We start from the raw sequence: 12,273 nt of genomic DNA, 5'->3' as shown, positions 1-12,273 counted from the left end.
ACGTTTTATAATGAACATAATTATTAATGCATCTAAAATTTCTAAATTATATATACATATACATACATATATATATGTATGTATATATATATACATATATATAATATACACACATATATACATACACACATAATATATGTGCTCAAAATTTTTTGAACTTGTAGGATATAGAATCAAAAAAGTTTGAAAACAACAGCTCTAAGCACATGGGACGTCAGGGAGGCCAAATTAATGCTAGCCATTTTCTATTCCACAAACTATATCACTAGGAAAAGCTGACAGAAGAAATACTTAAAGGGCAGAGACAGGAAAAAGGGCTGATAAAGTTAGGATGATTGCTTAAAAATTGTTAACTGTTTCTGTTCTAAAATTATATATTCTTGCTCTTTTAGATAGCAAGTTTTGGGAAGCTCTGTAATTGAAATGAACTTATAAAAACAGAAGTTTTCTAAAGAGATGCTAAGAACCAGTGGGATTTAAATAGTATTATTCTTAAAAAGTAACAATTCTCAAAATGTAAAAAGTTAAGGCAAGTTACTGGGGTTAAGGAAAGATTTCATATTTCATGTTATTTATCAAAAAAAAAAAAAAAGAACATTTGAAAATTGTGATCAATTTATATTACATTCTTCTTGTTCCAGGTCACTGAGACATATTGCAAATGTATGTCACTTCTATGAGTAAGAAGTTCTATTTATTAACCAATGAACAAAATAAATAAGATCTTTTTATTTTGTCCAAATAAAGGAAATATCTTTTTATTTGTCCCCAAACAACCTTTTTAAACTTCAATGTTGCTTCTTAGTCCTAGAAAACAGGGATAGCCATTGCACAGCTTTATAGACGATTCCTATTTCCTTTTAGTTTTTTTCTTTAGACAGAGAAGTCTCATTCTTTTTAGTCCACATTCATCAGAAATTCCTCTATTTCTCTAATTCTGTTACTCTTTTCTGTACGTTTCCTAAATTTATCCTATCTTCCTTATGGAGAAATAGCAAGAACTAATCCCAGTGTTCTAGGTTTTAGATATATTTTGGTTTTGTACAAAATACTTTTTTCTAAAATTTGCCATAACCATAAAACTTTATTGCTATTATGTTTACATTAAACCTCCTGCTTAACCTAAATATTTGGAAAATGGGAAAAATATGCAGAATATTAATACATCAGTGAAGTAGGAGTGAATGTGGGAAAATTCCATAATCTTACCTAAAAATTGGGGATCATAATACTTGTAATACCTACATCTAACTGGGACACTGATAACTACTGGTATACTTTTCAAGTGCTTTTATTCACTATGAATGAATTATAGTCAGTTAACAGTTATAGTAAGTTAAAGTTTTCAAAAATGGATTTTTGAAATAACCTTTTAAAAGATAACATTGGTTTCTTTCTTTGAAAATAGGGAAAATAACTTTAAAAAAAAGAAATTTAAAGCAGGGAAGACAACAATGAACTTTGTTAAGATTAATACTTTTTCCAAATTAATCATTATTGTCTGTTTTATTTAATTTTCTGGTGAATGAATACACACTTTTTTTTTTTAAATAAAGAGGCTTAATTAATTCCTTGATTTAAAACATATTGAACTAAGTAGACAAGTAACTGCAGAAAAAGTGGTAAGAAAAATGATTCTAAAAATGTTATGGGCTTTTTACACACTGATTTACTTACCTCCAAAGAAATGGAATGCTTTTCTACAACTTGGAAGGGGCCATTTTGCTGAATTGGATTTCTGAAAGCTTTGCTTTATTTTCAAGTATTCCTTAGTAAAGTATGTTTTTGTAGCATTGTTCAGATCTAAAATGGAAGAAAATTAAGATTTCAAAGCACAAATTTAAGCAAGGTATAGTGCTTATATGAAATTTTTAAATATCATGGTCATGTTTTTAGATCTTTTTCAAAAAGTAAAAGTCACATTATAGCCAATTTTTTCTACTCACACAAAAGATAAATTTCCCAAATATCCTATCTGATCTGTCTTTAGAAAACCTTCAAGCCCTAATTTCACTACTAAAAGAACAATAGTTAACAATAATAACAACTCTCTGAATGACTTTTCTACACTTTCTTCTGCTTCATTTCATTTATCAAGTATATGTTGAGACCTCAGCATATATGTAGTAACTATATTGATTCTTTGGGGCAATACAAAAAACAGAAAGACCTTGAACTGTTATTTAGGGATTCACAACTTAGTAGGAAAAGCTAAAAACAAACAAACAAAAACAAGTTGAGATCAATTATAAAAGAACGTGACAGAAACTGTACACCTCAAGTGTGAAGAGACAATCAGTAATTAACTTGGGATAAGGTTATTTCAGGAAGTTTTGTGGAAGGGATGAATTCATATTTTGGTCTTGAGGGTGGTGATTGATTGAAGAAATTGTCCTTTGTCTTACCCAACCCACATTACTATAATAACAAAGGCACAAAATAGAAGGTAAATATTATAGCCAGGATTCTGAGGAGAGAAACATTTATATTAATTAGCTCTTGTCAATTTTAGTGGCTGTGTTGTATTCACTTCCCCCACAAAAAAAGAGGCCAGGATAAAAAGGTAGAAAAGTAATAATGCTGAGCAGACAACTAATAAAGAACTTTGATTGCTTCACCTATGAGAAGTAATCAAACTTAATAATTGTATTCTTTTGGTTGTCCCTTATTCTTAAAGAGGACCAAAATAACATCATTGGGGTCAACATAGAGAATGCCTGACTCTCTCCTCTGTGCCTTCCCCCTCTTCCTCTTCTTCTCTCTCTATTCTTTTTCTTTCTCCCCACTTTGGCACCTCTCAAACTCTTTTAACCCAGAACTCCCTATTTCTAACTTGTGTCTAGCCATTAAAAAAAAGTACCTAAAATTTTACTCATTTTAATAAATAACTCAAATACCAATTTTCCCCTAAATTCTCCTGACATCCCAGTTGAAACTGACCTTTTCTCCTCTGAACTTACTGTATCATATTTTATATCATGATTATTTGCAGACAGTATGTATGTAGAGCTTGGCTCCCCTACTAACTATATGGTAAATTCTTTAAAGGCAAGAACTATGTAAATTGCTTTTGTATCCACCACAGTATCTTAAATGTTTTGTATAAACAAACACTTAAAACAACTTGTTACTAAATAACTATGGGGACTAAATAAAATGGGGAAAAAACAAAATGCTATGCAAACTAAGCAAAACAAGAGTGTGATACAGTGAAAAGAAGATTGTATTTGAAGTATGAAGGTCTTACTACAAAATCCTAGTAATACTCCTAGTACCTAGGTAATTTTGAACAACTCACATTAACTTTCTAGATGTCTCTTGTTCTATTGGTAAAATAATAAAGTTGGAGTAGAGGAACTTTTAGGTCTCCTCTGGTCTTTGAAAGGTTTGATTCTATGAACTTTATTTGTATCTTTAACTTGGAAATCTTCCTAAATCTAATCCTTGATTCATAAATGAGGGATTGAAGTACAAAGATGAACTTAAGAATGGGTTGTAAAGCTGATATATTTTTATAGTTGTACATTGTAGCACTGTCAGCTTAGGTTAAAAAGACTGTAAAGGCCAAAAATACAAAGGAATTGATGGGAGTTAGTGACTATTTTGTTAGGGATTTGAATAAAGGCTTACAACTTAAAATTACTGGCAAAGATTTTATTTTAAGGTTCCAGGCCATATTCTAAAATTTGTCTGCAAATGACAATACACAGTGTTAACTTCTCAATGATTAAACTTATCTTTTATTTCCTTAGTTAAAATCCTATATTGCCTGTGCAATCAAATCAATATTTATTAGGCTACTCTACTACACTGCTACACTACTGTATGTCCAGGCACTGTGTTTAGTGTTGGAATTACAAAGAAAGGGAGTATAAAATAGTTCTTCTCTCAAGGCTCAGTTTTGTTTTTTATACTTCATAGCATTTTTTCAAATTATATGAAACAGTAGTTTCCAAAATTCACTTATTTAAGATTGAGTACTATTTTTTCTACCTTCCTCCTTTCTTCCCCATTCCCCAAGACAACAAGCAATCTGTTATGGATTTTATATGTACAATCAATTTAAGCATATTTCCACATTAGTCATGAAAGTATCAGAAAAGAGAAAAGCCACAAGACAAAAAAAAATTACAAGAGTGAAAATAGTACGCTTCAATCTGCATTCAGAATCCTTAGTTCTTTGTCTGGATGTGGATAGTATTTTCTATCATGAATCTTTTGAAATTGTCTATGATCATTTTATTGCTGAGAAGAGCTAATAATAATTATTGCTCAATGTTACTGTTTTAGTACTTCTCACTTCACTTAGTAACAGTCTGTGTTAAGTCTAAGTTTCTTCTTACATTCTCCTGCTGATTACCTCTAATAAAACAATATTATTCCATTATATTCATATACCACAACTTCAATAATTCCCTAGTTGATGGATATACCTACAATTTCCTATTATTTTTCACCACAAAAAGAGTTGCTATTAATGTTTTTGTAAATCTAAATCCTTTCCTTCTTTTTATGATCTCTAGGATACAGATGGATCAAAATATACAAAGTTTGGTTGCCCTTTGGGCATAATTCCAAATTATTTTCCAGAATGATTGCAAAAGTTTACAACTCTACCAACAATGCAATAGTATCCCAGTTTTTCTACTTTCTCTCCAACATTTATAATTTTTTCCTGTTATATGATCTAATATGATAGGGTGATACTTCAGTTATTTTAATTTGTACTTCTCTACTGAAAAGTTTCGAGTACTTCTTCATATGCCTATATTATACGTAGCTTTGATTTCTTCATCTGAAAGTTGCTTGTTCATATCCCTTATTATATATCAATTGGAAAATTGCTTATATTCTTAGAAATTTTATTCAGTCTTCTATATATCTGAGAAATGAAGCTTTTATTACAGATAAAGATTGTATCTCATTTTTCTACTTTCCTTCTAATCTTGGTTGTATTGTCTGTATTTTTTTAATTTTACATAATAAAAGTTATCTATTTTGCATTTTGTAATGCTCTTTATCTCTTATTTGGTCATGAATTCTTTTCTTCTCCATAGATCTGACAAGTATATTATTTCTTGGTCTTCTAATTTGATTATGATGTCACCCTTTATGTCTAGATCATGCACACATTTTTACCTTATCTTGGTACAGTGTGAGTTGTTGGCCTGTACCTATTTTGTGTCCTGTTGTTCTCCAGTTTTCCCAGAAGATTTTCTTAAATAATGAGTTCTTATCCCAATAGCTGGAGTCTTTGGGTTTATCAATTGAGTACTAGGTTACTATGGTGTCCTATATACCAAATCTGTTCTACTGATCTATCACTCTATTTTTTTAGTCAAATATCAGAAAGTTTTTTTTCTTTTTTTGGATGAGGCAATTGGGGGGTCACACAGCTAGGAAGTGTTAAAGTCTGAGACCAAATCTGAACTCAGGTCCTCCTGATTTCAAGACTGGTGCTCAAATTGTATCACTTAGCTGCCCCCTAAATATCAGATAGTTTGGTATTGCTAGACTACTTTCCTTTGTTCATAAGTGTCATTAATTTACTTGATATTCTTGACTTTTTTTGTTTTCCTTATTGTCTCAATTTCTTTGATTTCTTTTTCTTCTCACTGCTATTTCTAATACATATAGTACTTTACTATGTTGAATAGCAGCAGCGATATGCCCACTGCACTAGGGTTAGCCCAGCCTACTATGTCTATTGTTGTCTGGCTTCCTGAGCTGACAGTTTACCTGGTCTACCAGAACTGAAGGCTCTACTCCTGTTGAGCCAAGACCTATGGGTCTTTGTTTCTGATCTATGCAAGGCTTGCCAGGACACTATCTGTGTTGAGAGGTATTTCTCTTTTCATTCAAGGGAGGCTGATCTTTTCTGAAATTATTACAAGACATTTTAAGCTGAAAAATCGTGTCATTCCAACTTTTTGTAGTTTCTGTTGTTCCAGGATCTTATCAGAGCCTTGATTTAATGTTATTTTGAAAGGAAATTGGGGAGAACTCGGGCAACTTCCCGGCTTCTCTGTGCCATCTTGACTTTGCCAGAATGCTTCTTTTATATGACTATATTTGAACTAAAAATTGTAGACTCTATTACTTGAAGGTAGCTAGTTGGTGTAAAAGAAAGCTGGGCGTAGAATTAGGAAAACCTGAGTTAAATCTGGTCTTAAAACATTTATTAGCTGTGTGACCCAGGCAAGTTACTTAACTCTGTTTGCCTCAGTTTCTTTATCTGTAAAATTAGCTAGAGAAGGAAATGGCAAATCATTCTAGTATCTTTGCCAAGAAAACTCCAAATGGGGTCACAATGACTTGGACATCACTGAAATGATTGGACAACAATATAGGACACTGAAAGACATAGGACACTGAAACATAAAACACATGATTATGTTTCATGTATTAATTCTCTGATATTGCTCCTATCACCATAAATAGCATAGGCCATGGGATTTTTTTCTTTCTAATAAACAGAACTAGAAATCCTCTATTATTTCACATCATACTCTCAAAAAAACCATGTGGTTATATTGTAACCATATGGATATAGTTTAACCTGAATATATCTCTTTCAATAAATACTTAATATAGAGTTTGTGTAAATTTTAGCGAGGTTTCTAAATTTGGACGGAGAAAAAAAAATCTTACCATTTCCCAATTCAAAAATACAATCCCACAACACAAAAAAAGGTTAAGAATGACTTCTATATAGATTACTTCAGTTTTAGAAGTATGAATTAAACTTCGTAATGATTTTAGTTCAATATTTAAATACATGATTTAAAATTAGATTAGAATTGTTTTAAAAAAGAACTGCAATCTTGTATAATTCTAATGATATGTTACTCTATTGTAGAGAAAATATCTTAGCACTTAATTCATGTGTTATGAAAAATAAATAAAGTAATATTTGTAAAAAGTACTTAGCATGGTGATAAGCATAGTAAATACTACATAGAAGTTTATTTCCTTTATTTCCTTTCCTTTCATCTTTAACTTTTTGATAGTACAAGCCTCGTTTTCCCATTTTATTTTTCAATAGTTTTTTTTTTTTGCGAACTTTCTTCATATCAACTTTCTTCCACTATAACCTTTTAAAGTCATATAAGACAAACTATGTTATGTTTATAAAGTAAATTAATATATAAATAAGAAAAACTATCCTTAAAAGACCATGATAAAATGAGAACAAAATAACTGTTAACTAATATTGAACATGTTTTAGTTGGTATAGCAATTCTGACGGCAGCTTTAAATCTCTTACATATATTTCTTTTGTAGTGAATTTATTCATTATGAATAACCTGACACTTGCATGATAGGTCTTAGTTCATCAAAACTAAGTTCTATTATACTAGCAAATTTTAATTAACATTTTTTCCCAAGTTTACGCTGACACCTACGTCAATACTTTCATTAGAGGTGAACTTTCCATGGTGATCCAGAGTACTTCCGATCACAAAAAGAGAAAATTCTGATCAAAACAAGAGATAAGGTTTCCCCTCTAGTCAGCCTCTTTCCACTGACATCAGCTGGTATTTTTCATGCAGTCAGAAGAGGAGAAGAGAATGACAGAGCTCCAAGTAATATAACAAGATTTATTCATTTTTTTCTCTTTGACCTGCTGTCTTCTATGTTGTTGATAACATAATGTTTCACTTGCCAGAAATGTAATTTGTAAAACCTAAACAGGCCAAGAAAGAAACTTATAATTTTTCCATAAACAACACAAACAGGTGATTTCCCTGAAAAAAGTTTGATAATGTTCTTTAAAACAACCGTGGGTCTGACCTGGAGTACATAAAATATTCTTGCTATTCTATTTTAATGGGAATTGCGAATGCCCTTTTATATGCAGTACATGATTTTAAAAGATTATGGTATAATATGGAGCATTTACAGAAAAGATGTTACAGAATGTCTACTATACAAACCTGAGAATCAGGGCTCAAGTCAATCAGGACTACTAGTATAAAATAAGAAAATCTGGCAAAAAGTAACCAAGAACAAACCTTTCACAGCTGATAATGAATCTGGTAGGCATCATCTTTTAATGTACCTTTTAGCTTCCAGACTATCCTCAAAAATGGTCTTCATATCTCAGATTTTTCTAGCTGCATTCATTTCACTTAATGTATTGATTTTATTAATTCTATTTTACTATACACCCAAGGCTACTGTATCATCTAAAATGCTTCCTATTTCATTGTCTTGGCACCTGTTAAATACACAGAAATCTGGTCTTGGAAAAGTTCAGAAAACATTTTCATTTAAGGATTTAGAAAATAATGATGCAAAATCTGCAGGATATGTTTTCTGATAGAATGTTAAAAGACAGTTCCCTTTATGTAATGATGAGCTTTGTGTTTGAAATAAAAACAACTTCATTCACTAACCATCCATTTTGTCTATCATGTAGTAGGCAGAGAGAAGATACTGATTTTCGTATACTTGGAATAAAAATTAAAAACACAGAGAGAAGATACTGATTCCTATATATTGGGGAGTAAAAATAAAAACAAACAAATCCCCCCCAAACTTAATGAGATTAATTTATTTGGGGGATTTATTTTGTATCATCAGCTTTTATTGGAAAATCGTGTCATATTATTTTATCTGTGTACATAGTAAAACATAAAACAGAGAATACTGGTTGGCCTACCTCACAAAGATTTAGAGATGATTTAGTAACAAAAAGACACATGGCAAGGATACTTTCTGTAAGTGTTTACTAATGAATGTTGTATCCGCTTTAACATAAAAGTAAAAAAAAAGTGAATGAATATCTGCTGTTTTTGGAACTTTTTTATTTATTTCACAGAAGTAGGAAAAGATTGACATTTTTCAAGCAGTTTAATTTCCACAGAAATAGCATAAAACAAACTGAATTAATATACTACATCCCCTTCCTACAACACAATTCTTATATTTAGTAGATATTAGTATGATCTCAAATATAACTGATCTTAAACCTCACTCAAAAATTGTCAGTGACTACTTATCATTATAGTTAACTAGTAGTTCTTCTTTGGCATTCAAGGCCAAAGACATTCAAGATTTGACCTGCCTTTTCTTTCATTATTTCTCTTTATACAGATCATATTTCAGGCATATTTGAATATAATCCAAAGATTTCCTCATGTGTCATTTATAATTTTCCCTCTGTCTGAAATAATCTTCCTTTTCTCTAGAACAGTTCTAAAAATCTTAAATTTCTTCCTAGGCTTCAAATCCTAATTACATTGCCACTTCCATCATAACTTCCATCATTTCCCCAAGTTAAGAATGACCTCTTTTCTCCTTTGAACTAACATGGTAGGTTATATATTTAATGGTACATTGATAATATATTGTACATTAGTATACATTTGTATATTATTTGTGTAAAAAAGAGGCAGTGTGGAATAGTGATATAGAAGGTTGGATTAAGAATTAAGAATGCCTTTGTTCAGATCCCATCTCAAGCACTCACTATTGGTGTGACCCTGAATAAATCATTTTACAATTTCCTCATTTGTAAAATGAAAGGACTGAAGTTGATAGCCTTTAAGTTCCCTCTTATGATTCTTTATGCCAATGGGATCAAACTCAATTTAAACTATGTTGTATTTTTATTTATTTTGTTAAATATTTTCCAATTACATTTTAATCTGGCTCTGGCTAGATCAGGTAGTGGCTATGTGAGCAGAGATTGTAGAATGAGAGAAATGTTGTGTAGGTGGAAATACTAAGATATATATGGGGTTAGAGAAAATGAGGAATCAGAGATACTGCTGATGTTATGAACCTGGAAGAGTATAATAATAGTCCCTCCAATAAAAATATGAAAATCTGGAGGGGGGTGAGTTTTGGAGCAAAAGAAAATGTGTTCTGCTTTGGATTTGCTGAGTGTGAGGTATGTCCAGAAATTGCAATCTGAAATACCCAATAGGTAATTGGTGCTATGGGACTGAGGCTCAGGGGAAAAATTCGTTCTGGATCTATAGTTCTGAGCCATTTGCATATAGATGATATGCTCAGGAGTTGTCAGGACAGAAAGTATAGACAGAGAAGAGAAGAAGGTTGAGAGCTGAGCCTTAGGGGGAATGCCCACAGGGCACATTATATAGATGAATAGCAAAGGAGGCTAAGGAGTGCTTAGAGGGGTAAGAGAACAAGGAGAAAACAATTTCACAAAATTTCAGAGTGAAGAGAGTATGAGAGTATTGGCAACAGTGTGAAATGCAGCAGAGTACTCAAAAAGGATGCCGTCCAAGAAAATCTATCTAGCAATTAAAACCTCTTTGGAAACATTAGAAAGAACAATTTCAGATGCATTGATGAGGTCAGAGGGATGAGGAAAGCATTGGAAGAGAGGAAATGGAGACACCAAGTGTAGCAACAGAATTTTTTCAAGAAGGCTGGCAGAATGGGAGTAGAGGGAAGTAAGATGAGATATAAAACAAGAGTTTGCTGGAATGATAGGACCTAGTGAAGGGTTTTTATTTTTCAGGATAGAGAATGGAGACTTAGGCAAGTCTGAAAGCAACAGAGAAAGGGAACAGAAGCATGAGAAAGAGACAGAGAGAAAGACACACAGATAACTCAGGTGTGAAAGGCTATGATCATATTGATTCATATTGAGACATATTGAGAGCAGAATTCAGAGGGACTTTCAAAATCATTGATTATAAAATCCCTTAAATAAACAGAAAAGAAAAATGAGGTCTAGAGAGATTACATGGCTTCTACAAAGCTAAAGAATTAGCAAGGAGTAGAATTAGGGTTGACATTCTGGTCCTTTGACTCTAAATTTGTATTATCTGTTTTTATCCTTGTGTGGAAAGGTGAAGAATTTACAGATTAAGCACATATTGATCAGAGACTGTTAACTCAAGTAGCTCAGGCCTACAGGCAGGCCCCAGTCATGTGATTTTTAGATGTGGCCTGGACTGCATTCCATTTTCCAAAGAAGGAATTAAGTGGCCGAAGCTGTATATCACCTTTTTCACTGCATTCCATTCACTGACCAAATAGGGAGATAAAGGTTTATGTAACCAATCATAACCTATAGAGGGTGGGATTTTGGGGGTTCTTTGTCTGAAATGTATAAAAGCTGTAAGCATCTTCAAGTGAATGACTCTCCTCCTGTGGGTATCCTTGCTGTCCTTTTGGGCCCACAGGCCAGGACAGTCTGCTTCTCAAGATTCTAATAAATTCTTTCTGTACATCATTTGGAGTGACTCCTGAGTAGTCAGTTTGGGTAGGTGCAATTGCCCCAAACATCCTGCTTAGGATTCAATTATTCAGAATTTCATTAGATAAGAATGTCTACCAAATTTTATTGTGAGACTAAGGATAAACTCTAAACTTCTATTAAGTTAAAATTTATTTAATATTCTGCTTACTTTTTAATTTGCTGGTTCCAAATCTTTTTTACAATCAACATTATGTATATATTTTGAGATTAAGAAAGGCAGATCCTCAAGTGCCTATTCTATACCAAAGAAGGTGTTAGCACTTTATATATATTATCTCCTTTGAGTCTCATAACCATCTATTTTTCCCTTTTTACAGATGAGGAAACCAAGGTAAATAAAGGTTAATTAACTTGCTCGGGATCACAGGAAATGATGAGCAGGTTGATTTTAGGGGGGAAAAAAGCATGGAAAGATTTGCAGAAAATAATAAAAGTGAAATGAGCAAAACCAAGAGAATATTTTATACAGTAACAGTAATAGTTTGAAGAATAACTGAATGGCTAAGTATTATAAATTTGAGTGTTATAAATATTCAAATCAACCACAAATTATCTGCGAAAAAAATGCTATCTACCTCCAGAGAAAGAATTGATAAATAGAAGTATACAAAATATATTTGGATTTTTGTAAGGTAATTGGGATTAAGTGACTTTTTCAGGGTCACATAGTGTTAAGTGTCTTGAGGCCAAATTTGAACTCAGGTCCTCCTGACTCCAGGGTTGGTGCTCTATCCACTGCTCCATCTAGCTGCCCATCATATCTTTTTTAAAATAAAACGTGGGGTGGAGAAGGAAGGATGAGTTCAGATCTAAAAGGTAACAAAATAAAAAAATAAAATAAACACCTTCCTTAGTTTAACATAGATACTGTCTGTTGATTCTGAACTTAGGTCTTTCTGATTTCCAGGTCCACCTCTCTATTCACTGTGCCACTGATCCACTGCCTGGCATGATACAGATGAATTTTGTGGGCTTTAAGTGAGGAAGACCTGAGTCCAAATACCACTTAGCTGTATGACCTTAATCAAGTC

General features: G+C 32.2%; 1 protein-coding gene across 1 annotated transcript in view; it reads right to left on the bottom strand.

The window, feature by feature from the left end:
• Positions 1 to 1,669: 1,669 nt before the first annotated feature.
• The window catches only part of RNF180 (ring finger protein 180), a 151,668-nt gene continuing 141,064 nt past the window's right edge, over positions 1,670 to 12,273 (bottom strand). Inside the window, 1 exon segment of the mRNA XM_031937404.1 lies at positions 1,670 to 1,803. Within this exon segment, the coding sequence (XP_031793264.1) occupies positions 1,670 to 1,803 (134 nt within the window).

The sequence above is a fragment of the Sarcophilus harrisii genome, chromosome 1, assembly GCF_902635505.1.
Source record: "Sarcophilus harrisii chromosome 1, mSarHar1.11, whole genome shotgun sequence".
NCBI classification, from domain to species: Eukaryota; Metazoa; Chordata; class Mammalia; order Dasyuromorphia; family Dasyuridae; genus Sarcophilus; species Sarcophilus harrisii.
This window is presented reverse-complemented; position numbering and strand designations above follow the sequence as displayed.